General features: G+C 33.6%; 6 protein-coding genes across 10 annotated transcripts; 2 read left to right on the top strand and 4 right to left on the bottom strand.

Moving 5' to 3' along the window:
• Positions 1 to 309: 309 nt before the first annotated feature.
• On the bottom strand, positions 310 to 2,750 carry LOC9322472 (tetraspanin-10). The gene is made up of 11 exons (XM_002886360.2): positions 2,438 to 2,750; positions 2,084 to 2,196; positions 1,893 to 1,947; positions 1,744 to 1,799; positions 1,603 to 1,650; positions 1,469 to 1,517; positions 1,298 to 1,381; positions 1,135 to 1,202; positions 926 to 1,051; positions 749 to 824; positions 310 to 620 (listed from the first exon to the last, which is right to left on the bottom strand). The coding sequence occupies exons 1-11, from the start codon at positions 2,489 to 2,491 to the stop codon at positions 555 to 557; spliced, it is 795 nt and encodes a 264-aa protein (XP_002886406.2). The 5' UTR covers positions 2,492 to 2,750; the 3' UTR covers positions 310 to 554.
• Positions 2,751 to 3,076: 326 nt separating this feature from the next.
• Positions 3,077 to 4,663, bottom strand: LOC9322471 (ABC transporter I family member 1). Its single transcript, XM_002886359.2, has 2 exons — positions 4,581 to 4,663; positions 3,077 to 3,891 (listed from the first exon to the last, which is right to left on the bottom strand). Exon 2 carries the CDS (start codon positions 3,862 to 3,864, stop codon positions 3,175 to 3,177), a length of 690 nt encoding a protein of 229 aa, XP_002886405.1. The 5' UTR covers positions 3,865 to 3,891; positions 4,581 to 4,663; the 3' UTR covers positions 3,077 to 3,174.
• A 114-nt stretch (positions 4,664 to 4,777) lies between these two features.
• Positions 4,778 to 6,597, top strand: LOC110230795 (serpin-Z2-like). Its single transcript, XM_021034701.1, has 2 exons — positions 4,778 to 5,534; positions 5,716 to 6,597. The coding sequence occupies exons 1-2, from the start codon at positions 4,998 to 5,000 to the stop codon at positions 6,436 to 6,438; spliced, it is 1,260 nt and encodes a 419-aa protein (XP_020890360.1). The 5' UTR covers positions 4,778 to 4,997; the 3' UTR covers positions 6,439 to 6,597.
• Positions 6,598 to 6,669: 72 nt separating this feature from the next.
• On the bottom strand, positions 6,670 to 8,458 carry LOC9322470 (ribulose-phosphate 3-epimerase, cytoplasmic isoform). Its single transcript, XM_021034711.1, has 8 exons — positions 8,315 to 8,458; positions 7,960 to 7,964; positions 7,807 to 7,869; positions 7,611 to 7,717; positions 7,423 to 7,520; positions 7,256 to 7,348; positions 7,129 to 7,170; positions 6,670 to 7,055 (listed from the first exon to the last, which is right to left on the bottom strand). The coding sequence occupies exons 1-8, from the start codon at positions 8,432 to 8,434 to the stop codon at positions 6,900 to 6,902; spliced, it is 684 nt and encodes a 227-aa protein (XP_020890370.1). The 5' UTR covers positions 8,435 to 8,458; the 3' UTR covers positions 6,670 to 6,899.
• Positions 8,459 to 9,176: 718 nt separating this feature from the next.
• LOC9322469 (remorin) lies at positions 9,177 to 10,826 on the bottom strand. Of its 4 annotated transcripts, none has more exons than XM_002886357.2 (5): positions 10,725 to 10,826; positions 10,493 to 10,603; positions 10,082 to 10,169; positions 9,774 to 9,855; positions 9,177 to 9,597 (listed from the first exon to the last, which is right to left on the bottom strand). In XM_002886357.2, exons 2-5 carry the CDS (start codon positions 10,566 to 10,568, stop codon positions 9,394 to 9,396), a joined length of 450 nt encoding a protein of 149 aa, XP_002886403.1. In that variant the 5' UTR covers positions 10,569 to 10,603; positions 10,725 to 10,826; the 3' UTR covers positions 9,177 to 9,393. The 4 variants fall into 4 exon arrangements, with proteins under 4 accessions (XP_002886403.1, XP_020891244.1, XP_020891243.1 ...); XM_021035585.1 differs by having other exon boundaries at positions 10,520 to 10,636; positions 10,725 to 10,809; XM_021035584.1 differs by having other exon boundaries at positions 10,493 to 10,636; positions 10,725 to 10,807.
• A 9,605-nt stretch (positions 10,827 to 20,431) lies between these two features.
• LOC110231009 (myosin-9) lies at positions 20,432 to 25,397 on the top strand. Of its 2 annotated transcripts, none has more exons than XM_021035570.1 (8): positions 20,432 to 20,762; positions 20,963 to 21,112; positions 21,243 to 21,365; positions 21,502 to 21,542; positions 21,626 to 21,734; positions 21,824 to 24,043; positions 24,838 to 24,969; positions 25,064 to 25,397. In XM_021035570.1, exons 1-8 carry the CDS (start codon positions 20,685 to 20,687, stop codon positions 25,283 to 25,285), a joined length of 3,075 nt encoding a protein of 1,024 aa, XP_020891229.1. In that variant the 5' UTR covers positions 20,432 to 20,684; the 3' UTR covers positions 25,286 to 25,397. The 2 variants fall into 2 exon arrangements, with proteins under 2 accessions (XP_020891229.1, XP_020891228.1); XM_021035569.1 differs by having other exon boundaries at positions 20,433 to 20,762; positions 20,963 to 21,166.
• Positions 25,398 to 26,154: the final 757 nt, after the last annotated feature.

Genomic DNA, 26,154 nt, shown 5'->3' with positions numbered 1-26,154 from the left:
GAATTTTTTTTTTTGTCTCGAGGTTTTTAGGGTTTAACGGCAGAGTAATCCAGTAATTGAAAGCGCTTCACTGATATATCCGGTCTGATTTTCAACAAAACTCGGTATGGTTAAACCGAAATTTAACTACAATTGTCCATGTACTATTTGAACCGGATATCTCATTTTCTGATTGTTAAAGATAAAAGACCGGATTTTGATGGTTTAGCTTTTGATATCCGGTCTGATTTGCATAAGAAATAGACTTATGCCATTGAACCGATAAAATCCTTAAAAAGCAAATCAAAAGAGATTTTTTTACATTATGCATTATCTCATCAAATCTGTTTTTTATTTATTTATAAATTGACTTCCATAATACTCAAACAAAAAGCTGAGTTTTTGTAAATCCAATCAAATTTTTTCCTGTTTTAATTTCTTCTGTTTCAAAAAACACACTGATTACACAGTAAAAAGAATGAAGTTGTTGCTCTTGTGTCTCTCTTGGAAGCATTCACCAACGCAGCGTGGGATATCTCTGAAACTTGAAGAATCTTTAAACCGGGCTTCGATTTCTAAGCTTTGGATCGGTAACTAGCGGCATTTCTTCTCGCGCAGCATCCAACAAAGTAAACCATCGACTGTTGTGTGTTTCAACAAAGAAAACAACCAAATCATTTCTCACAAGAACAATTCAAGATCAGTTAAGTCGAAAAAAACTTGTTTTATAATTGTTGTAGACTTGTAGTTGGGATTAAAGATAGCTTACCAAGACAACAAACAGAACCACATTGAAGATCGCAACAAGTCGCCACTCGGTTTTCATGTACTGAGCTACTCCAGCTCTGCGGTTATTAATCAAACGAACAGAATAATTAGTTTATATCTGAAAATGAATGAGACCATTGTAGCAAAAGAGCTTTAAGGGGGAAGTTGATGGCTCTACTTGCAAGAATCACAATTGTAGCACTTGATGGTCCTCAAATTCTTGTAGAGCTTACAATCTTTGTTAGAACTTATCGAATGAAAGCTCAAGTCATAGTAAGAAGCATTCACCGCAGGATAACCACACCTTCGCATCGAAACAAAATTGAGACAGTTAAAGATTTTGCGGTAAATCAACAAATAAACAAGAAAGAAGAGGCATATATATACTCAGATGGTGGTCGACAACATCCAGCTTCTATCGGGGTTAATTCTGCGGATTTTAATTGTTTGATGGTCTGAAATCATTAGTAAAAATCAAGAACATTTCAAAGATAATCAGTGTCGAATATTCGGTAATATAAGGCATTTTCTTGGTGGAAAGATAGTAGACCTTGTATTTCTTGGAAAGCTTCCTACATTGCTCGGATTTAACAAGACAACTCTTTAGTCTTATCCAGTTACTGGTGTTGTTGAGCTGAAACATCAACGAGAATTAGAAAAAGAGAAAATGAAAGCAAAGTTCTTTACAATTCTATATCCGCGCCACGGTAAATTATAATACCTGTTTTAGAAACCATGAGCTGTAATCATTCAGCTTATACTCTTTGTACCTAGTTTGAGGTAGAAAGTTTCAAGAATTTTCCAATTTATACATTGAAGTAAGTATGTAACCGACGAGATATAAGTTACAGTTACCTTAAACCAGGGTTAGTATGGCCAGAACCATTGTTTGTTACAATGAACCTGTAAAACCCCGAAAAAGAGAGCAACAAATGAGGTCTTTAATGATTCAACAGCTGAGTTTTCATGATTAACCACTAGAAAAATGAGGCTTACGCTAGTACGGTAAAGACAAGAATCGCGATCAAAACGATCAGGAGGACAGCAAGATACTTCAAAGGAGAATCAATCATGTCAAGGAAGATTCAAATCCAAAATTTTCCAACAATAGAAACAGAAAACAGAACATGAAAAGTAAAGGATACAATCCAAAGAAGCGCCACACTTCTCTTGCACGCGCCAAGAAATCCGATTATGGATCTGACAAACATCAGATCATAGACATTTCATGAACAATAAAGCAAACACAAAAAAAAAAAAAAAAAACAAACAAACAAACATAAGGAAGAACCATTGTTGTGTAATGCCAATAGTGAAAGTAGTGTAAGAAACTCACATCAAGAAGATGAAACCACCAAGAGCTATGACTGGAAATGTAAGTGACCTTCTGCAACCATCATTGTGTGTACTCATCCACACCCCAAATATTATCACTGCCACAGCCAATAGCTTCACCAAAAGTGCATAGACATTACTATAAAGTTGCAGAAACAATCAACATTGAAAGGTAGAAACTTGCACATTATTAAACCTAAAGCAGTGGAATTTCACTAAGAACCTTCATAAGACAGAACCATAATCTAAGTTGTACGGAAACCCAGATTCTAATCCATTAAAGAGGAATCAAAGGACGATCAAATGCGGTTCTCAGAATTAGAAACTAAGTAAAGAAGAAGAGGTTTAAGCTAACCATTGTAAGAAGATTGACCCATCTGATAACGAAAGTGCTTGTGCCCATACCCATTTTTTCAAGATTCTTTCTTTTGAAAAACCCCTCCAAAGAATTAAAGAAAGACACAAAATTTAAAGAGAAAGATGCAAACTTTGGTTCAGGGTTCTACAAAAGATTGCAAGAAAACAAATGGGTCAGTGAGAATTTAAACTTCTCATGGGGTCTTTAATCAAAAGAAGAAGAAGAACTGAAGAACGAAAATGACTTGAGGGTATTTTAGTCAATAAAAGAAAAAACAGCTCATGCTTAGTTTCAGTTATCGATGGATGGGGTTTAAGAACAGACACGACACGACATAGTAATAAGAACAATAGGTCAATGTACAAACGTATACGTTTGACTCGTGCCAAATCCTAAAGAGCGACCGCTATTCGTTGTTTCCTTCTTTTCATAAAAGTTTTATTATTGGTTCTTTAATCTGTGGCAATTTCAAGATTAGAATGTGTATTACTTTTTCAGAGCATGGATTCTTTTGTCTGATGACCAAAAGCAAAAGATTAATTTGTCTTTCCAAAAATTATAGTTAAGTTATTTCAATTTTAGGATAAGTTTGTGAAATTTCCTAATTAATCCATTCCATTAAATTTGGACTCTAGATTTACTAAAACTCCACTAACCAAATTTGCTTGAGAATACTAACATTCCATTACACGAGATAAAACGCTCTTAAATATAAAATCTCTTTGATTTCTCTACTAAGAAATGTCTGCACGATCAAGCATATCAATCAAAGTCATTTTCCTTGGAAATCTAGGAGGAAGCCTCAAGATCATAGCATCTTCAATCTCGATCGGAAGATGAGTTGCGACAATTACAATCCCTCCTTTTTTCCTATGCTCTGCGATAATATACTCGAGCAATCTAACTCCTTCATCATCCAAAGCAACAGATGGTTCATCCAATAGCCATATCGGTCTGTCGATAGCGAGGAGCCTTGCAAGTTGCAACCTTTTCCTCTGACCCATGGACAACATTCTCGATTTCTCTTTCACCAGTCTCCCTAAACCCATTAGCTCCAATGTGGGTTGAGCTTTGCCGATTTTATTCTCGAGAAGCTCAAACCATTGGACATTGTCGAGTACTGTGAATCTCTCTTTGATGGCGTCTTTTAAAGAGATCCAGTTGAGTTGGAGTTTGTATTGTTGGAAAATTCCTGATTGTGTGATGTCGTGACCGTTCCAAAGGATTTCTCCTGCAGAGGGTTTTGAGAATCCAGCTAACATTCTCAAGAATGTCGATTTACCGGATCCATTTGTTCCAGTTAAGACAAGTGCACCACCGTCATGAAGAGATACATTCACGTGTCTTAGAATCTGCTGCGCGTTTCTCATGCAAGAGACGTTTTGGAGAAGAAGCCGAGGGATTTGAGGCCTCCTGATAGACATTTTGGGACAAGACTTCCGCCCCGATATCTGAAGAAATAAAAGTCATTAAAGAGGATAAGTAATCTATGAACAAAAGGCTTATGAATTATACAGATTAAGTTCAGAAACAAGATTAACAAAGAACAGAGAGCAATAAATCTATATAAGAAAAAATGATATAACAACCTAAATTTGAGAAAGAAAACAAACTATTCATTGTTAGTCTAAGTAAGAACCATTTGTAAGTGGTTTAACAGTTTAAGGACAAAACACAAACTTTCACTTGGATTACTCCAAAAAGCAAAGCTTTAAGGAAGAATAGACTCATGGTAAATGCTTGTATACATCTGTATCCATAGAAGAATCTACCAATTTCAAAACTGATAAAATTATCCAGATTCTATTGGTTTTGATCCTAGAGCTGACCACAATGCAAGCATATGATTTTGTTACAGCTATGAAGATCCAAAGCTAAGAAAAACAAAGTCGTGACACATCTATCATTTGGACTTTGGAGTTTGGACTTGAGCATAACAAAGTCACATAATATTCAAAAATTCCATTAACCCAATGATCCCAGAAGCTCGAATTGGAGAAGATAAATCCCAGATTCCAAAATTGATGAAATCACAAACAGAACTTAATCAACTGGTACTGTGAAGATTAAAACAGAGTATGAATGCTCAAATCTGATATTCCCAATGGCCATGGAACAAAATCAACCCTAAATAACTTACCGGAGAGGAACGACGGTGGTGTTGGTGATAAACGAGCTCAGATTGTGTTGAAGAAGATGCAAATGCGATTTCGAGAAAACGAAATGAAAATAATCAAACCTTTGGTTTAGGGTTTAGTAGAGGAGACAAAATCGACCTTAAACCGACCGTGAATTCTATAATTAAACCGGGTTAATTTTTGGTTACTCATGTGGTTTATTTTAACTTTTAAGACGCTTTGTGTTGTTTGTTTGCAAACGAGAGACACGCTTTGTTGTTTCTATGGTGGGACACTGCACTGCATACCGGAGATATTTGTATAGTTTTTCGCCGAATTTATGGAGTTTATTAGTATAAAAATGATTTAATGAAAAAGATAAAAATATTATCGATCACAAGTAGATTTTGTATAGAAAATCCGAAAAATCAAAAAAGCATATGCCGTATCAAAAGATTTGTATTCCGTTTTTACTTAAACCGACTCTACGCAAAAAAAAAAACCTATTCAACATTAAAAGATGGATAAAAAAAAAAAAACAAAAGCTTAGCACACCATCAGAGGTGAATCCAGAACAGAAGAAAAAGCAAAAACTTAGCAAATCACAAGTAATGGCAAGTCCCTCCTCTCTCTCAGAGAAGGATATGCAAGAAGCGATGAAGAAGCAAAACGAGGCTGCTATGTTCCTTGCGGGGAAAGTAATCTCTGCCCTAGATAGAAACTCTAACTTCGTCTTCTCTCCCGCATCAATCAACACCGTGGTCACCATGATGACTCCTGGTTCTGACGAGCATAACGCTGTCTTCAGCGAGATTGCTACCCTCGTCTTCGCTGACGGTAGCACGAAGGGCGGCCCCAAAATCTCAGTGATAAACAGAATTTGGGTCGAGCAATCACTTCCCTTTGATTCCTCTTTGAAGGATCTCTTGGAGAAATTTTTCAAGGCTACTTTTGCTCAAGTTGATTTCCGATTCAAGGTAATTTTTCCCTGTTCCTTAATCTTCTAATCTTCTAATTTAACCAAATAGTTTATCTATTGTTTTATTTAGTTAATATTCTTATAATGTTTTAGGGTTTTGAGATTTTTGTTAAACATAATAAGCTTTCAGTTTTGTAATAATCTTCTCTGTCATGTTTTGTTTTAAACTTTTAATGGAGGCTGGACAAGTGCGTCGTGAGCTGAATAAATGGGCTTCAGATCACAGCAATGGTCTCATCAGAGACCTTCTTCCTCCTGGATCCGTTAAAAGCGAAACCGTTCAGGTTTATGGAAACGCATTGTACTTCAAAGGAGCATGGGAAAACAAATTTGACAAGTCTTTAACCAAAGGCAACAAGTTTCACCTACTCGATGGCAAACAAGTACGTGTGCCTTTCATGAGAAGCTATAAAAGTCAATACATCAAGGCTTACGATGGTTTCAAGGTCCTTGGACTACCATACCAACAAGGCCATGATGATACCAAACGAAAATTCTCAATGTATTTCTATCTTCCCGACAAGAATGATGGATTGGATAGTCTTTTGAAGGAAATGGTATCTACTCCTGGATTTGTAGATAGTCACATTCCGAGATACAAAGTTGAAGTGGCTGATTTCAGAATTCCAAAGTTTAACATCTCTTTCATGTTTTTCACTTTGGATTTTCCTGAACTTGATTCATTGTCGTTGTACCATAAAGCTTGTGTCGAGATCGATGAAGACGGCGCTAAAGCTGCGGCTGTTACTTTTGGAATGAAGGAAACAGGCACTGGTTTTCATATGGAGAAGATGATAGATTTTGTGGCAGATCATCCATTTCTTTTCTTGATTAGAGAAGACAAAACCGGAACCATTTTGTTCCATGGTCAAATCTTCGATCCTTCGAGAAAGTCGAATTAGGTTAGGTCCTCTGGTAGTTTTGTGAGTTGAAACGAGATTGGCTCTGGTTAGTTCTGTTAAGAAGGTTTGGTTCGATCATTTTTGATTCTTCGGTTGGCTTTGATCGTTTCTGTTATGAATTTTTGATCAATAAAAACGTGATATTGATATTTCTAGTGGTTCATAATGAGAATTTTTGTTTCAGATTAAATTGCTCAATGCTCTTGAAATTTAAGCTGACGCTTAATCAAATCGTCTATTGAATATCTGGATTATCTAATTAAGTCTGATAGACAAAAATGTAACTGCTACATATCAAAAGTTTCTATCTGCGGTGATTTTCTTGAGAAAGTTCATCGCTAGGGCAAAAGCTCTGAGACAGATTAAAGATTTATTCCATTTCAAAGAATTATAAAAAAGTATTAGCTATAAAGGCCTTGGCTCTTACAGTTATTGCTTGGGGCACTCCCACTCCCACTCCCTTAAGTGGATGGCTGCGCCTTCTTAACACTGGCCCGCAAAAGGGATATGACATCCCCAGGCTCAGGAGCTCCAAACACCGAACTTCCTGCGACGATACAGTTGGCCCCAGCTGCAGCCGCTGCATCGATTGTGGAAGGACCTAAGCCACCGTCCACCTGACCCAGGAGATAGAACTCAGTTTAAGGAAAGATCAAACACTGTCTGAACGGTAGGATTGAGATGCCTTACCTCAATATCAAGTGTTGGGTACTTGTTCCTCAATGCCCGGACCTATATCAAGAATATCAAAAACTGAGGTTACAAGGGGATTTCAATAAGCAAATGGGATTTCGATTTGCAGAGTTGGAAACATAACCTTGTCCATCATGTTGGGCATGAATTTCTGGCCTCCAAATCCAGGCTCCACAGTCATCACAAGAACCATTTCAACCGGATTTGTACCTTCAACCTGTCATAGATAGGGTAAGCAAGTACGATAACCCAATTGCACTCTGGCCAAACAGAATTTTAATACTTCAATACCAGAGGATAGACTTGTTCAACAGGTGTTCCAGGCTTTAGAGCCACACCTGGCCTCATCCCAGCAGACTTAATCTTTTCCACAAGTTCTTGCCAATTCTCTGAAAATAAGCAAAACACAAGTCAAGACCGAGCATTAGGATGAGACAAAATTGAAGAATGTTGTAGGGGAAAGAGCTATCTATATATACCTTTGGCCACCTCAACGTGGAATGTGAAACCAGACGCCCCAGCTTTAGCCATCTGATCCACGTAATCCATGGGGTTCGTCACCATTAAGTGGCAATCAAGATATGCACTGTGATAAAAGGAATGATAAGTTTTCAAGGATATGAGTTCTCACTTGAACATGTCAGATATATTAATCAAAGGGATGTAGTGCATTACTTTGTGTGCTTCCTCAAACTCTCGATGACAGGAGCACCAATCGTTAGATTCGGAACAAAATGCCTGCCCGAGTAACACAGAATTATACCGACTGCATGCTCATAAGTCATAATCCACAGAGTAAAAAAACACAGCTAAAGCAGTAAACTTTACCCGTCCTGCAAATGAAATAACAGTGTAAGAAGTATGAAACAAGCAAAGGTTATGTAGCATGTAAGTCCATAACAAGAACAAAAATCAGCTTCTTGGTTGTTGTTTCATACTAAAAGCAGAGATACAAGTTTCAGATCATAATTCCACAACATTCAACACACCAGACCCTAGAGTGATTGAGAATCAACTTCTTTCCATTTTTGTTATAACAAATCATAATTCTTTGCACAATCTTGAACTCTTATCATATTCATATCAAAGGTGAAACCTTTAAATCACCAAGTAAGTAAATTTATAGAGTGGAATAAAAAAAATACAGATTCGGAGAAGAAGAAGAAGCAATAAAGTTTGTTACCATAATGTCCATGTGAAGCCAATTGGCGCCCAAATCGATCATCCGCTTAGCCTCCGCCGCAAGATTTGCAAAGTCCGATGACAACATCGACGGAGCGATCTTCGGTGACACTCCCACCATCTTCCCTGATTTCAACGACGACTGATTATGATGCGTTAGGTGAGAGCACTGAGAGAAGAGAAGCAGGGCCGGCCCATGGGTAAAGCCCATGAAGCAAGGGCTTTAGGCATCAAATAATTATAAGTAGTTTTAGGGGCATCAATTTTTAAAATGTTACTGTGGTCTAGTGGTTAGATTGAAGTATTTTGTTGTACAGGTCACGGTTTCGAATCCCATACATGTTAAAACTTGTATTTTTTTTTTATAACAGCTTTTGTTAATGGGCCAAATTTGTTTTTGCTTTAGGCACTCAAATAGTTTGGGCCGGCCCTGAAGAGAAGAGAAGAAATAAGAAAAAGCGAGCAATGGGTAATTGGGTCAACCCGTTAACCCGAATCTCAACCCGACCCAACTTGATTCCACCAAACCTGATGACGTGGCATCAAACACCAAGGATTAAAGAGGAGGATTAATAAATCATAAACCACTTCTAAGAAAGTCACTTAGACCATACACATTGCCAAATGTGTAATTGTGGGTGTAAGTAATTGTTTATTATTATAATTAAAAGAGAAAGAGAGAGAGAAATAGAGAGAAGAAATTTTTTTCTATTTTTATAATGCCTCACACTTGAGTGTAAGTCTACACCCGGTTTTTGTTGAAAAGGTAACTTTTGCAATATTTCTCAATTGTTTATAACTAACACCCGAACATCTATTGCTCCACTGCGTTTGCTCTTAGACATCTTGTCGAACACCATATCTACAATAACTAAAGGTTTTATACTTTAGTAGAGAAATTGAGCATGAATGCATGAGTCATAGAGTCATATTACATACACATTGATTGAATGATACATTGATGCTTGAAAGTTCAACCTTACACATAGATTCTTTTCATTATTTGTTTGGGTATAAGGAAAGCCCAATAATATATTTGATGGGCCGAGAAGTGACCCATGAAAGGAGGATATAAATGTTTTAGAAACATCCACAGGTTTTGGTGTTGGGTGGATATGCATTTGGAGTTGCAATTAGCTTCTCACTTATTTTTTCCACTTTGATAGATTCTTGCTCCTTTTGTTTCTCTATTTTTTCTCTTTTAGCTTCTGCAATCTTCTCAATTTCTGGTATTTTCTTCTTGAATTTTTTTGAGTATTCAGTTTTCTCCACTTCTAAACTCTCCTGGTAAAAAAAGAATAGACAGAAATAATTTTTAAATATACATGCATAGAGGAGACTATATGAATAAAAGTACTTTTCTATGATATTGTTTGTATATTACTATAAACGTTAAATAAATTGAATAGCTAAAGAAGTTGAAGAAAAAATATATTGAATAGCTAAAAATCTCTCTATACCTCCATTTTCTTCAAATCTAACTCTAGAGCTGTCTTCGTGTTATTCTCCCATGATTCAATGGAGCAAAGTTCTTTGTAAGCCCTGCTTACATTGATTCAAAGAACAAAATGTAAATAATATATTGATATTATAAAGTATAAAAGCGGTAAACTCGCATATCTTGCCACATATATATACTATATGTTTTGAATTCAATTATGGTCACGTCAATATTTCTGTGAGAAATTTGTTAGTAATTTGAATGCAAAACAATGTTGATCTTTATGGTTCTAGCCTCATTATATATATTTGGTTTGGTATCTCTTACTTGGTTTGAGCTTTTGCCTTCTCGTTCTCTTCCCATGCATCTATCAACGCAAGCCTCTTCTCTTTCTCTATCTCAACAAGTTTTTCATCTACATACAAAATAAAATAAAATAAATTGAAAAAACTTATAATATAAAATTCTAAATGCAAAAATCCATCCATATATATATATATATATATATATATATATATATATATATATATGTCAATCCAACTCCATCGTTGAACATTAATATGATTAATGAGAGAGGTATATTTAATAGGTCGTTGAGTCATGACGCTTTTCATGTTTACTTGTTCACAAAATTGTAGTCATCCTTTATTCCTTTATTTATCTTGTAGAAAAAGTTAGAACCAAGAAAGAAACTTACTATAAATGTATAAATATATTACACACAATTCACAAACATACTTTGACTTGAAGCCAAAATGATAGTACTTTGTTCATATAACGGAGAATCTTTCTGGACTTGTTTATTTTGTCCCATGTTAGGGTTTCTCTTCTCGTTCTTCTTCCTTTGTACTTTTGTGAGATTTTTACAGAAAAAAAATAAAACTTAAAACTGCAGTTAATTAGTAGAAACTAGCTAGTTACTCAAATAATTGAAAAGCATAATTAAACAGAAAGATATAAATATAATTACCTTTTAAAGATAAATTAAAGACAAGGAAAAGAAGTGAAGATCTTATAGGGATTAATGATGACTTCGAGTTAGTTGTGGGAGTTTTATGGTCGAATTTTATCAATATATACATGCCCAATATATTACATATATATGATATGTATGTCATCGATTTTTTTTACTCCAAGTAATCAACTAATGTATGGTAGGTGAACGGAAAACATTTACGATTAATTAATGTATTCATAAAAAGGTACTTAAAGGAAGCTCCAAGTATTGAGTTAATGACTTAGTTAATACTGTATAAAAGAATCGTAAGTTTTGTATAGAAATTTGATTAAAATTGTAAACATAAAAACTTCAGGTATTTATATGTGAAATATGTTTTACTAAATAATAGCCAAAACACTGATATTAGTGATCATATATTCATATTCATATATCCATATATATGACCACTAGTAGAACGACTTATTTTGTTATCAGTTTCAAAATAAGAAATAGAAAGTGTAAGATAAATACGAGGAAACTTTTTTTAGTATTTTAAAATTTACATATCTAAATCTTTATCAGTTTAGGATAAAAATGTGATCTTCTAACTATATATGTTTGAAACATGTGTAGTTAAAATCATATTTCTCTCTACTGTCACTTAAGTTTCTATATAATTCCAACTGAATTTTCAAAATCTCTATTATCAACTCGATTCAAAATTGTATCCGTTATGCATATGTCGTCTTATTACGTAGAAGACTAGAAGTTTGACGTGTTCTTATTTAATTAATTATGAATGACTTTTGGATGCTCCCTTGCTAAAATTATGAAGTCTTTTCATTCATCTACAATTCTATTCATAGATTATTTGTTTGTGTTTCCATCACAATCACAAGTGCTGCTTAAAAGAATAGTAAATTAGATTTCATATGTTTCAGCTTACATTAACGTTGTTATGTAATTTGAGTAAAATCTAACTTAATAAAAATCTATTTGGTATGTGTTTCTTTTCTTGTAGATATAACCGTTTATGTTTCTTTATCAAATTAGTAGACAAAAGTAAAAAGTGCCCACGTTTTCTCCTTTTATTTTCTTGATATGAAATGATGAATTTACACATCTTTAGTTCTCCAAGATGCTATGATAATGTTGAACGTTGTGTAAACAAAAACTGTCAAAGCATAAAAGCGAAAGAAAGAAAGAAAAGAAACTCACTTTCATGTGACCAACGAAGACACTATGACATCTAACCAAAAAAATTGATTATCTAGATAGTTCTGTTGATCGTATATATGTTAAGTGTATTTTACTATGTAAATGTAAATGATATTTTCAAAAACTTTCTTTCACAGTGAATTAGTCATTACTGATATTTGTAATCATATCATTTTCATGAATAATTTTTTTTAATAATATATATTATATGGACTTGAAGCCGATCGGTAGCATAGAAACGACATTAGCACAGTTTACCAAATTACATGTTCTCGTTGTTAGTATATCCTATGAATCCTACACTCGTTACATTTTAGATTATAAATTATGAATTAGAATCACATTTTAGATTTTAGAATCTGTATATATAACTTGGAAAGAAAGTCTTATCGAAATAAAGAATAAAAAGTATAGAGTATGAAACAGATGTTCAAATATATTTGTGATCCGTTCGGATCTACACATCCACATCTAGATGTTAACTGTTCATGTTAAAAATATATATATGTCAAAACCAAAAATGAGATAATAAATATTAAAATATATATTAGTAATTTGAGTAATGAAAAAATTATATATACATAATTAATACGTTGATTGATCACATGACCTTATAAAGCGAAAAGGTCTCTCTCGTACGACCACATCACATGTTGAAAGGGAGTCGAACATGAAAAACAAAAAAAAAATTACGAGACTAGAATTTATACTTATCTTATTTCTCAAGCTATCAATCCTAAAGCTAAAATTTAAGTCTTCTTTTCTTTTTTGGTATAATATAGTTTGGTCTTTATATTTGCTTATGCTTTTTAATCTTTTTTTCTCATGCATTTTATCTAATTATAGTCGGCAGATATAGATTAGATCGATCTATATCACCAAGAATCGGATTAAGAGAAATTATCAAATTCATATAACTCAGTAATCAACGGATAACCAAAGAAGCCTTATTCGAGAAATTATGGATACCCAAATTTTATGAAAAAGTTTGAAAATGAATCAAATATGGAAAGACGAACATTATATTAAATTATTAATCTATAAGACTATAACCTCAATTCTTAACATTTTAATTATCTTCTTCTCGTTTCTCCCTTCTTAAGTTCATTGTTGAATATCGGAAAGCACCCATGCGTGATCACGTAATCATGCATTAACAGAAAAAATAAATGATCACGTAATCATAATTCTAAAAAAGAGTCTAATGATATACAAGTTTGGTACCTGATATATAGAGATTATTTAGATAATATGACTGTACATGTGTTGTGTATATATATACTCAACCATATATATAGGCATCACTTTTACATTGATCATGATTTTAGTATACAAGATGTCAAGATCTCATTAAACCAAAAAAAAAGGTGATGATGGTGATTTAAAGGAGGATAAAGGGTATCTATTAGTTCATAATCAAAGATTATTGTTGAGAATTTACTTGAGATCATGACGACTAATTAGGTGTTAAGGACCATTCTCATGCCTATGTATATTATGCAATTTATATTTATGTATGTATTCGTGTCATTAATCCTCCATATATTGGCGTAATAATGAAAAAACACATCCACATCTTTTTTGGTTCATATGTACTTCTTAGTTGATTGACGTCTCTCTCCAAATCTGTCAAAAATAAATTGAGACAATGCAATTTCTTTTAACAAGTAACACTAACCTAAATTATATTTGTGTCTTAATTTTATCGGTAAAATGTATCCATTGATTAATCATATGATAATTTCACTAATAAGATGGTGCAAGATTGATCATATACATTCAAGTAAATAACATTCAATAGCTCCTTGATTGATATTATGCATATAATACAAGAAAGTAAGGCATGATTCGTCGGAAACTGCTTATTCCGAATATTTTCGACAACACTAAATTCGTCAAAAATAAAGCATCGATTGAAACTAAAATTCGTCAGTAATTACTAACATGAAAATTTATCGGAAATGTAACTGAAAAGTTATAAAAAAATTTCCCGCGAATAGCAAACAAAAGTCCACATCATCGTCGAAACTTCGTCGGAAATTATAATTTCCAAAACTGAAAAATTTCCGAGGACTTTATAATTAGAAAAAATCCAAATATAAAGCTAGAGATTTCAAATTAATTTAAAATATTAATTTCGATAGTAAAAACTAAAATCCACATTAAAAAAACAGCAATTATAAATCAAACGGGTTGTTGACTTAATTAGTTGTTACATTTTGAAATAAATAACACGACTGAAAATTTTGTTCATAAATGATGTTTTTCGTTTTGTGTATTAATGCTTCTGGGACCTCTGCACACAACTTCCCCATTTTCTTCAGAGCTTTGTTTAATTAGTGAATTTTTTTTTGGGAATGTGACCCCAGCACACATGTGCTTCTTGTTCTCTTTATTTAGAGCCATCAATGTCTTTGATACTGTATATATTTTTTTTGTTAAAAAGAAAATAGATCTGAAAGCTAAAATGAACTGTGATCTGAGATGTATAAGAGCGTTTTATTTCAATCGCATTTGGTTTAGTCTGGTTATTGTTTTTTACATATACATTGGTTTGATTATTTTAGTTAGTTAGCAGTACTAGATTCGAGTTTTGTATTTAAACAGTTTCGTCTACTACATCTGCAAAAAATGAAGATAAACTACTTTTAGAATTCATCTCCTCTTGTATAACAGTTTTGGATCTAAAATCTTTCAAAGATGCTTTAAATCAAATGGATAGTAGCTATAAATCTTATTTTTGTAAACATTCTATACACACCATATTATGAAACATATGGAATGACTTTGCTTTTTGCCAAAATTAAAATTTAGTTTACTGTAACCTACAACGAAGCAGAAAAATATAACCCACAAAACAAACTTAATCCAATGCTTTAGGAATTATAATATTCTCTCTGTTTCAAAATATAAGATGTTTTGGTAAAACTGTTTTGTTTCAAAATATAAGTCGTTTTCAAGTTTCTATGCAAATTATATATTATTTTAATATTTTATGATTATTTTTATTATGCAGTCTCTTTTATGATTGACTGAATTTTTAAAAAGTAAATTTTATTAATCGATGTTCTTTTAGCTAAAACGCCTTATATTTTGAAACGGAAGAAGTATAATTATTCTATATTTCTTGTAATTATTAATGGAAATGAAAGTAGGAATGTGGACATAAATTTTGTTCGACACCCGAAATAATTGTTATAATTCATAGAACCTTTTTCAGTAGGAGCATGGCAGTTTGACTGCACATTTTTCGATCTGTAATGTTATGGTACTAAATTCTTTCTTTAATTGCTTAAAGAACATTAAATTATACTAAAAAAGCTCTAAAAATTTACTAGGCAACTAGAATTTAAATCATTTAAAAAGAAAAAAGGTGTGACGTCAACTAAACTTGTGAACTAGGATGTCAGTCAAAAGCAGAGAGAGAGGAGGGCGAGACAGAGAGATATTTGTACTTTGTAGAACTTAGGTTGGAGCTGTTGAAACAGCTTACGTGATTTTGTTTTGTAAATACCTTAATTTATCAAAATTCTAAATTATCTACACGCATACTTAAATAAATGTATACGAACCTTATTGTTTGAATTATATAATCACAAGATTAGACAACGGTATATAACTTCATTTACATATTTACATATAACTTGAAAGTATAACTTCTTTTAGATAAGTATATAAATAAAACAATATTTACATATAACTTACAATGTATGCGAACCTAATTGTTTTACTTATATAAAAATAAGGCAAAGAAAAAAGGAGGTGTATGAGTAGGCACGCATGAGTGGCACGTGTGAAGAACAAATAAAGCAATGGCTAATTTTCGAAGCCAAGTATGCTCCTCAGAACTAACAAGATCAAGGTGTCAAAGGTGAAAGAACCATTACTTTATGTACCGTCAAAGGGCCAATTTTGCATATACACCAGTTCTTACTAACTCAATATACACCAATGGTTCTTTCCGAATGGTTTTATCATATTCGGGCGGCACATTTGGAATTACCCGTACGTTAATGAGGATAAAATAACTAATACTACTATACTAAAAAGATACTTGGAAATTCAGTGGAAATTGAAATTTCTTCTGTAGTTTGTTTTTTGCTCGTCTGTTATTTGTTTTAAAATTTTGATTATTGAGAAATTCATGATCTTTTATTTGTCAAATTGTTTTCATGTCGATAAATACATTTCATGTCACATTATGTTTATTTAATTCCCTCGGTTATGAATTAATTATTAGTGTCAGGAAGAAACGAAATATTTACATATCAATTAAAGTAATATTATGTATGTTTGGTATATAAGTTAGGCAGGTAAATATATATACGTATTCAAGTTGTTAGTTTTATTTCAAACACACTCGACCAAACCACCATTTCGTTACGAGACTACCCAATTTGGTTATGTATCTGTTTTTGCTTGTGATGTACGCATACGTACATGTTGTTCACAAAGTTGGAAAAAGTGTGCTAAATTGTAACTCTCCCTTAAATATAATGTGCATCCATATGTACTGATATACATGTATACCGGTATACGTTACGTCTAATCTAATTTATAGGGTCCGTAACAAGAGAAGACTAATTTATAAAATTTGAGATAGAAAAAGGAAAAACAAGAACTAAGGTTAAATACATATAAAATGTATGATTTTTCTTGACCATATGTAACATATATCTCACTACGTAGTTCAAACTCATCAGAATTAAACAAAAATTTATAACGTAGTTCAAACTCATGCGTTGGTGATTTGATTTCTTTTTTTTTTAATATAGCAGTCTGAATCAATTTAGGAAATTATATAACATTTTTGGTAATGAGATACTATAGTATATATAGTACATATATTGGGAGAACCGGAGATCGACCGAGATCGACGATCGAGATGATCGCCCAAGATTATGGAAATCATGAAGATCGAGAAGGATCTAGAAGATTATCATAACTTAGTTTAGGAATATTTACATTTATCTTTAAAGTATTATTTACATTTATATTTATCTTAAATTAGGAAACTTAGATTAATCTCAACTCTATATAAGAGAATGTATTTTGCAACTTTATTCTTATGAGAGTCTATTATAATTCTTCCTAAACACTTTTGTGTTCTTTACTCTCATCAATTTATCATGGTATCAGAGCCAAGATCCTTTCTGTAGATTTTGGATCCGTTACGTTAGCTTCCGCAAAGAAAAAAAAAAAATCAGTTTCGGGAACAATGATGTTTTCTCGCCCTCGCGATTTTAACTTCTCCTTTTGATTAAACTACTCGCCTTCGTGAGTTGTTTTTTTTTAGTCTCGCCATCGCGAGCAACATCCGAACCTCGCAATCGCGGGTGTTATTTTTATTACTTGAACCCTACGATCGAGTATAAACGTCGATGACCTAACGGCTGGGTTTTGTAGCCGCTTTGAACCCTACGATCGGGTATAAACGTCGATGACCTAACGGCTGGGTTTTGTAGCCGCTTTGAACCCTACGATCGGGTATAAACGTCGATGACCTAACGGCTGGGTATTGTAGCCGCTTTGAACCCTTCGATCGGGTATAAACGTCGATGATGACCCGACGGCCGGGTATAAAAGCCGTTATTCTGAAGACTTGTCCAATCTCAAACATGTAACCACGTATGAGCTTGCCGGGGGGTATTGGGAGAACCGGAGATCGACCGAGATCGACGATCGAGATGATCGCCCAAGATTATGGAAATCATGAAGATCGAGAAAGATATAGAAGATTATCATAACTTAGTTTAGGAATATTTACATTTATCTTTAAAGTATTATTTACATTTATATTTATCTTAAATTAGGAAACTTAGATTAATCTCATCTCTATATAAGAGAATGTATTTTGCAACTTTATTCTTATGAGAGTCTATTATAATTCTTCCTAAACACTTTTATGTTCTTTACTCTCATCAATTTATCAACATAGGATACCATATTTTTTTTTATATTTCCACAATCGCAATGGACCAACATCAGAGAAAAAAAAAAGGAGAAAAAGAAAAGTGAATTTGTTCTTGTTTTTTAGCTTTTTAATATAAGCTAACAAAATATACAGCTTGCTTAGATATACCCGCAATAGAAACATCATACAAGGTGGGGACTGGGCAAGTACAACAACACATATTCATTAAACTCTGATATGGGTGTTTAGTTTGATGTCCCAAAACTTATGATGATATTCGCATGTTCCATGCCCGAGGATGAAATTTCTATTTTACAATTATTATTTCATGACAGCTTATATTGACTCAAATAGATGGACCGGACGACATCATATATATCCCACCCACGTCTAAATTGAGTGTATATGGGTTTTGAACTGAATCAAATAAAATTTAGGTTCAATACTTGGTTATACTAAAAAAAAAGTGAATAGAGAGTTTTGAAGACTTATTTTTGTTTAAAGAACATTGTGATATATTGATACATACATTATCAACTAAAAGAAATGCAGAATAATGAATAAAATGGGTATTGTTGGGTTTTTAGTGTAATGTATATTTTGTGAATTTAAGATTCGTATCATGGTTATAATTTATAAATGCTGATTAGCACTATTTATGTTTACAAGCTTAGCTCATAGTATCACAATAATCGTTTTTATCACTAATTAAATATATATACTCTCCTATGGCCTATTTTGAACTAAACTATTATTGATTATGGATTACTATTATTTTTTTTACTGCATAGCCTTTTTTTTTTCGTCGAAAAGAATTTATATTGAATTATTAAAATCAGTACACAGAGTTTGAGCTATTAGCCCCGGTGGATTAACAGAACTAGAGACAAAAGAAGAATTATAACCTATTAATAAATATGAACACATTCCAACTAATTCCAGAAAAAATAAACTTGGATCCAATTAGAACTAGTAACTAATCCTAACATTGAAGTATTAAAAAATCCATATAAACAAAAAATCTCAGATATCCTTGATCATGCGACATATAATTGTCACTATAAATCAGAACCAAAATCCCAACAGTTGTAATTAATATTGACATAAGTGAGCAGCTTGATTGTTATCTCTCTTAGTATAGACAAGACAAATAGAATCCTTTCAAACTTTAAAGACCAATATACTGCATAGCTAAAAACATTTATTTTGAGCAAAATTGATCACATATAAACTATTGCATCGATATAATATAACGATCGATCATTATTGTAGTCATGTTTCTTTAAGTTTTTGCAGCAAAGTAGAAAGATATATAAAATAGTTTTTGACATGAGTGCATACGTATTAATATGTTGAAATCTGATATATTAATGTATACTCAAAATGGTATCTAAGTTTCCACATATTTTTCTTTGATTTAAAGAATAAGGCTATTTACTGATTCGTTGAGAAATAACTTTTGCTAAGCAATACATTTTTTGGTTAAAACATCATTTTCTCACTCTCAGCTATATTTCTAAGTAAATGTTTTCAAAGTATTATTATTACACTATTATCCGATAAGCAGATATTAAATTATATCAACGACCGTTGGATCCCTACTTTTTATATAAATGATTTATCTTTAGTTTATCGGGACTCAGCTTTGTAATAAGAGGACATGTAATTTTCTTTGTGTATCGATCACTGTTCCCCTAACCCAAAACAAAACCTTTTATCAATAAGATCATGTTTCCAAATCTGTCGGTCTATTTTTTATATAGATTTTTATAGGAGTATATATTTTCCTTATTTAACACCAGATATTGGTCAATGATTTTTCAAGACTAAATTTTAAAGCTAACACCGATTATTCTTAAGAAGAAACATGCATTTTAGCAGGGAATTTTCACTAATTTACCACAAATTAAGTATTTGGACCAAAGTCTAAGATTTAAGTAAAATAGTTTTAGTTTACATGAGGAATCATTGCACCACCTTGCTTGTGTTTGAGTAACTAATTTTCATTTTCGCGATTTATATGACTCTACTCATAATTATATATAGAGTTTTGAATGATTGTAGTGAAAGCAGAACTGAATAAACTGTTTTTATTATAGTAATTTAATGCAAATTTTAAGATTGATGATAATTTAATGCAAATTTTTAGTATTATAGTAAAAAGTAAAACCAGATTATAGCGGATAAAACTATTTCCAATTATGAACCAAAATTTATGAAGTGAAATAAAAAAAATGATCATGTTAAAAAAAAATGCACATTTATTTTGCTGCAATCTTTTGTTACTAATCACACAACTTTTTTAAAAAAGTTGTGAAATGAACATAAAAAACTGTTTTTAATAAAATGTATAAGATATATGCAAGTTTGATCTTCTTTTAATCTACTACTAACTGATACTCTTTTAGGCATAATAGAACAATTATGAAAATTATATATGTTTTTAACATATCCTACCAAATTGAAACGTAAAGAGTTTCCTATACGATACAGAAAAATATTATTAAATGAACTACTAATTTAATTACAATAAAAAAACGTATCGTCCTTTTACTTTTACTAATTGTTTATTAATCTCATCTCTCTTTAGATCTCTACTTACTTTTTCTTTTGTCCCATTTATATAAAATCCACCGCCCGAGGCTTAACGTTCGCGTCTTCTTCTTTCTTCTTCTTCGCCTTCTCTCTGAGTCGAACTCGCTCCGATCGACTGAGCTAACTCGCTCGCCTCTGTAATGATCATTTCCTCTTCATTGGACTAAAAAGTGTGTTGTATAATGGCTCGTTCCGGGAAACAATGGCCGGAGCGACGGTGAGAGAGTTACTATTTTTCCGGCGATCAATACTCGGCGGCGGAGATGTTTAAGTCAGCGAGATGGCGAAGCGAGAAGAATCGGATCAAAGTTGTTTTCAGATTGAAGTTTCATGCGACTCAGGTACTCTAAAAACTCCATTTTTCTTTTGGCTTCTTCATCGATTTCTCTTAGGTTCGAAGATTTGATGGATTTTTCTCGCATTGCTTAGATTTTAATTCTCCAGAAAAAAAAAAAAAGAAGTTGAGAAATCTGAATTTGGTATTTGATGTGACACATTTAGAAATTTGAATTTGAAACTTATGTTTGATTTATTAACGCAGGCGTCACAGTTCAATACAGAGGGATTGATTCTGTCTCTAGTTCCCGGAGATATTGGAAAACCGACGGCGAGGTCAGAGAAAGCTATAGTGAACGACGGACATTGCCGATGGGACATTCCGGTTTACGAGACTGTGAAATTTCTCAAAGATGTAAAAACTGGAAAAGTTAATCAGAGAATTTATCATCTCATTGTATCAACTACGGTGAGCAAAAAAAAAACAGATGTCTCAGAGATTTTGATTCAAAGATTTGGATTTTTTACTTATGTTTTGTGTGCAGGGATCTACAAGAGGTGGTTTGGTTGGAGAAACATCAATTGATTTTGCTGATTATGTAGATGCAACTAAAACTTGCAATGTTTCTCTTCCATTACAGAACTCAAGCTCTAAAGCTTTGTTGCATGTTAGCTTCCTCTATCTTCTTTTCGTCTTTTTACTCATTAATGTATATCTTTAAAGCTCTGAAGATCTCAGCTTTTTTGTCCTTTTTCTTTTAGAGTTTTGTAGAGTCTTTTAATTAATGGTTTTCTGATTTTTAGGTATCAATACAAAGGCAATTACAATTTGCTGATCCTCAAAGGTGCAGAAAACTAAACTCATCTATTGGTTTTTGTTTTGGATATTTTATGGAAGTGGCTTTTGTGTTTTTTTGAGTTCTTGCAGAGAGGTGGATGAATGTGAAACTCTGGGGAAAATGTCACAGGGTCAAGATTTGAAGTCACATTTCAGCATTGATGATGCAGATGAAACTCGTAAAAGCGATTTGCATGAGGTATGTTGATTTGGCTGATCGTTATGCAATGTGATGCAAGAGAGTTTTGGAGTTTCTCTTGATGTTTTCTACTGTCTTTGCATTTGTAGGAAGGACCCTTTGGTAAAGCTGCGCGGTTTGCGGAACTGAGACGAAGAGCATCGATTGAATCTGATAGTACTATTTCAAGCTCTGGAAGTGTCATTGAGCCAAATACACCTGAAGAAGTTGTCAAGCCTTTGAGACATCCCACTAAGCATCTTCATTCAGCTAAAAATCTGTTTGAAGAGCCTCGTATATCGGAATCCGAGTGGTCCGGAAGTTCTGATCATGGTATCAGCAGCACTGATGACTCGACCAATAGTACGAATGAGACTATCGCAAGGGACGCCTCGAATAACTCCTCGGATGAGGATGAGATGGAGAAGCTTAAGAACGAGCTTGCTGGTTTGGCGAGGCAAGCAGATCTTTCGGAGCTAGAACTGCAAAGCCTGAGAAAACAAATTGTTAAAGAGACTAAAAGAAGTCAAGATCTTCTCAGGGAAGTGAATAGCTTGAAGCAAGAGAGAGATTCGTTGAAGGAAGATTGTGAGAGACATAAAGTATCTGACAAGCAGAACGGAGAGACTAAAATGAGGAACAGGTTGCAGTTTGAAGGAAGGGATCCATGGGTTCTTTTGGAGGAAACAAGAGAGGAACTTGATTATGAGAAGGATCGGAATTTCAATCTCCGGTTACAGCTCCAGAAGACGCAAGAATCAAACTCCGAATTGATTCTTGCTGTTCAAGATCTTGAAGAAATGCTGGAGGAAAGGAGTAAGGAAGGAGCTGATCTTCCTCCTAGAACAAGGGCCTCTGTCAACATTGAAGAATCAATGAGAAGGTCTTGTAGAAGTGAGACAGATGAAGATGAGGATCAAAAAGCACTTGAGAACCTTGTGAAGAAACACGTGGATGCGAAAGATACACACGTCTTGGAGCAGAAGATCACAGATCTCTATAATGAGATTGAGATCTATAAACGTGATAAAGATGAGCTTGAGGTACAGATGGAACAGCTTGCTTTGGATTATGAGATACTGAAACAGGAAAATCATGATATCTCTTACAAGCTAGAGCAGAGCCAACTGCAAGAACAGTTGAAGATACAATACGAATGTTCATCGTCGCTTGTGGATGTGACCGAGCTTGAAAACCAAGTAGAGAGTCGTGAAGCTGAGCTCAAGAAACAATCTGAAGAGTTTTCAGAGTCTTTGTGCCGGATTAAAGAACTTGAAACACAAATGAAGACCTTGGAAGAAGAGATGGAGAAACAGGCTCGGGTATTCGAGGCAGACATTGATGCTGTCACACGAGCTAAAGTGGAGCAAGAGCAAAGAGCTATCCAAGCCGAAGAAACTCTAAGGAAAACAAGGTGGAAAAACGCTAGTGTAGCCGGAAAACTACAGGATGAATTTAAGAGACTCTCTGAGCAGATGGATTCAATGTTTACATCAAATGAGAAAATAGCTATGAAGGCGATGACAGAAGCTAACGAATTACGAATGCAGAAACGTCAACTAGAAGAAATGCTCAAGAACGCTAATGATGAGCTCCGAGCAAACCAAGCCGAGTACGAGGCCAAGCTCCACGAGCTTTCTGAAAAGCTGAGTTTCAAAACCAGTCAGATGGAGGGAATGTTAGAGAATCTTGATGAGAAATCCAAAGATATAGAGAATCAGAAGAGGCATGAAGAAGATGTTACTGCAAATTTAAATCAAGAGATCAAAATCCTGAAGGACGAGATTGAGAATCTGAAAAAGAACCAAAATAGTCTCATGTTACAGGCAGAGCAAGCAGAGAACCTGAGAGTTGATTTGGAAAAGACGAAAAAATCGGTTATGGAAGCCGAAGCTTCAGTACAGAGAGAGAACATGACGAAAATTGAGCTAGAGAGCAATATCTCACTAATGAGGAAAGAGTCAGAGTCTCTAGCAGCGGAGTTGCAAGCGGTGAAGCTTGCCAAAGATGAAAAAGAAACAGCAATTTCAAACTTACAATCAGAGCTAGAAACCGTAAGAGCTCAGTGCGATGATCTAAAGCATTCTTTATCTGTGAATGATTTGGAGATGGAGAAGCACAAGAAGCAAGTGGCACAAGTAAAAGGTGAGTTGAAGAAGAAAGAAGAAGCAATGACTAATCTTGAGAAGAAACTGAAGGAAAGCAGAACCGCGATTAACAACTTAACGAAAACCGCGCAAAGAAACAACAACAACAAAGGAAGTCCAGTAGGAGCTCATGGTGGATCTAAAGAAGTTGCGGTTATGAAAGATAAATTAAAGCTTCTTGAGGTATATATGCATCTACAGTATTCGTTTCAGTATTGATATCTTCAAGTAGATGATAAGTAGGGGTGTCAAAATGGGTAACCCGACCCGACCCGACCCAAACCCATATGGGTTCGAGTGTTTAATGGACGGGTTTGACCCGACCCATATATTTATATGGGTTGAATTTACATACTCAAACCCATTATTGTAGAAATCCATTGGCTTAATGGGTTATATGGGTACCCATATATATGTATAATAAAATATATAAATAATAAAAATCCAAAAAAATAACATAAAATTGTAAACCAACAAAAGTTTTTAAATAATAAATTAAAAAAATCTAGTTATTTTACTTTTTACTTTTATTTTACATATATTTTACATATATTTTACTTTTTACTTTTAATAATAAATAAATTAAAATAATATTATACATATATTTTACTTTTTACTTTTATTTTTAGGTAAAATGTAAACTTTAATAGTTATTTTAGATATTTTACATATATAGTTGTAAAGAAAAGAAGATATTTTACATATATTTATATAAATTTTACATAATATATCAATATAGATATATATAAATTTTACTTTTTAGTTTTGGTTATGAAACCCATGGGTAACCCATGACCCTAATGGGTTTTACCCATTAAACCCATAACCCTAATAGGGTAACCCACTAAAACCCATTTATATATATGGGTAAAAAAATTCTACCCAAACCCACTAAAATCATGGGCGGGTTCGGGTAACCCATGGGTATTAACCCATTTTGACACTCCTAATGATAAGCTTGTGAACTTGTGATCCAGGGGCAAATCAAACTTAAGGAAACTGCTCTTGAATCTTCATCAAATATGTTCATCGAAAAGGAAAAGAATCTGAAGAACAGAATCGAGGAACTGGAAACTAAACTCGACCAACTCGATCAAAATAGCCAAGAGGTTGTTAACTTTTTCATAATGTTGCAACCCAACAACATTGAATAACAGAAAAATTAACTCTTTTTGTTTTTTATTTTTACTGATGATGAACCAGAAGAGTGAGGATGAGCCTCTAAATGGTCAAGAAAACGAAGATATTCGAGTTCTTGTAGCGGAAATCACGTCTTTACGAGAGTGTAATGGATCGATGGAGATGGAGCTGAAGGAGATGCGAGAGAGATACTCAGAGATAAGTTTGAGATTTGCAGAAGTGGAAGGTGAGAGACAACAGCTTGTAATGACAGTACGTAATCTTAAAAACGCTAAGAGGAGCTAAAACCGGTATATAATCAGAAACCGGTTATCGTATATTGATGATTTCACAGTTACATAATTTGCTTTTTGTAATATACTGGAAAAAAAAACTTAAGATGTGATTACTTTGTTTTTTTTTCAAAGTAAAATCTGCATAAGTTTGAATCTTCTTGCTCTGTCTACATTTGGCAAGATCACTAAACTTGGTTTTCAGCCCAATGTTGTTACGTTTAGCACGCTGCTCCACGGGTTATGTCTCGAAGACAGGATCTCTGAAGCGGTTGCTTTATTTGATCATATGGTTGAAACGGGATGTCAACCCAATGTCGTAACGTTTACCACACTGATGAACGGTCTTTCCCGCGAGGGTCGAGTTCTTGAAGCTGTAGCTCTCGCTGTCGGATGGTAGAAAATTGTCATCAACTTGACCTAGTTACTTACGGAACAATTGTCAATGGAATGTGTAAGATGGGTAACACTGTGTTGGCCTTGAATCTGCTTAGGAAGATGGAAAAAAACCACATCCACATCAAAGCTGATGTTGTGATCTATAGTGCCATCATTGATCGCCTTTGCAAAGACAGTATTCGTCAATAATCTTGAGAGATTTCAGAGCCATATATACCGTTGGAAAACCGTCATATTTTCAGAAATGGAGCAGAAATATTTGAATTCATTTACACATACACATCTTTAGAAAATGGCATCAAGAACAGTCTTTTTATTTGACTTACATCTTCAACGCCCTTGTGGAAAGCCCATGTTTCTTTCCTCTGCAGCATTTCTTATTCTTCATCTATACTAAAATATTGACTATATTACTCACAAAAATCTTAATGCCGTCTTTGAAATTGATCCATAATTGAATCACTTCAAGTTTCTTTTCTTTTT

This window comes from Arabidopsis lyrata (assembly GCF_000004255.2).
Source record: "Arabidopsis lyrata subsp. lyrata unplaced genomic scaffold ARALYscaffold_2, whole genome shotgun sequence".
Taxonomy (NCBI): Eukaryota; Viridiplantae; Streptophyta; class Magnoliopsida; order Brassicales; family Brassicaceae; genus Arabidopsis; species Arabidopsis lyrata.
Note: the sequence above shows the minus strand (reverse complement) of the source record. Positions and strands in the feature narration are given on the sequence as shown.

Excerpts from the sequence above, each read along its gene's own strand:
- LOC9322472 (XM_002886360.2), bottom strand. The coding sequence starts at position 2,491 with ATGGGTATGGGCACAAGCACTTTCGTTATCAGATGGGTCAATCTTCTT. Across the intron at positions 1,052-1,134 it reads TGTTGTCGACCACCATCTGA|GTGTGGTTATCCTGCGGTGA; the intron begins GTATATATATGC and ends TTCGATGCGAAG. Across the intron at positions 825-925 it reads TACAATTGTGATTCTTGCAA|AGCTGGAGTAGCTCAGTACA; the intron begins GTAGAGCCATCA and ends TAATAACCGCAG.
- LOC9322471 (XM_002886359.2), bottom strand. The coding sequence starts at position 3,864 with ATGTCTATCAGGAGGCCTCAAATCCCTCGGCTTCTTCTCCAAAACGTC.
- LOC110230795 (XM_021034701.1), top strand. The coding sequence starts at position 4,998 with ATGCCGTATCAAAAGATTTGTATTCCGTTTTTACTTAAACCGACTCTA. Across the intron at positions 5,535-5,715 it reads AAGTTGATTTCCGATTCAAG|GCTGGACAAGTGCGTCGTGA; the intron begins GTAATTTTTCCC and ends CTTTTAATGGAG.
- LOC9322470 (XM_021034711.1), bottom strand. The coding sequence starts at position 8,434 with ATGGTGGGAGTGTCACCGAAGATCGCTCCGTCGATGTTGTCATCGGAC. Across the intron at positions 7,349-7,422 it reads TTGAACAAGTCTATCCTCTG|GTTGAAGGTACAAATCCGGT; the intron begins GTATTGAAGTAT and ends TATCTATGACAG. Across the intron at positions 7,056-7,128 it reads ACCCAACACTTGATATTGAG|GTGGACGGTGGCTTAGGTCC; the intron begins GTAAGGCATCTC and ends CTCCTGGGTCAG.
- LOC9322469 (XM_002886357.2), bottom strand. The coding sequence starts at position 10,568 with ATGGGACAAAATAAACAAGTCCAGAAAGATTCTCCGTTATATGAACAA. Across the intron at positions 10,170-10,492 it reads CATTTTGGCTTCAAGTCAAA|ATGAAAAACTTGTTGAGATA; the intron begins GTATGTTTGTGA and ends TTTTGTATGTAG. Across the intron at positions 9,598-9,773 it reads TAGATTTGAAGAAAATGGAG|GAGAGTTTAGAAGTGGAGAA; the intron begins GTATAGAGAGAT and ends TTTTTTTACCAG.
- LOC110231009 (XM_021035569.1), top strand. The coding sequence starts at position 20,685 with ATGTTTAAGTCAGCGAGATGGCGAAGCGAGAAGAATCGGATCAAAGTT. Across the intron at positions 21,543-21,625 it reads CAATTTGCTGATCCTCAAAG|AGAGGTGGATGAATGTGAAA; the intron begins GTGCAGAAAACT and ends GAGTTCTTGCAG. Across the intron at positions 24,044-24,837 it reads ATAAATTAAAGCTTCTTGAG|GGGCAAATCAAACTTAAGGA; the intron begins GTATATATGCAT and ends CTTGTGATCCAG.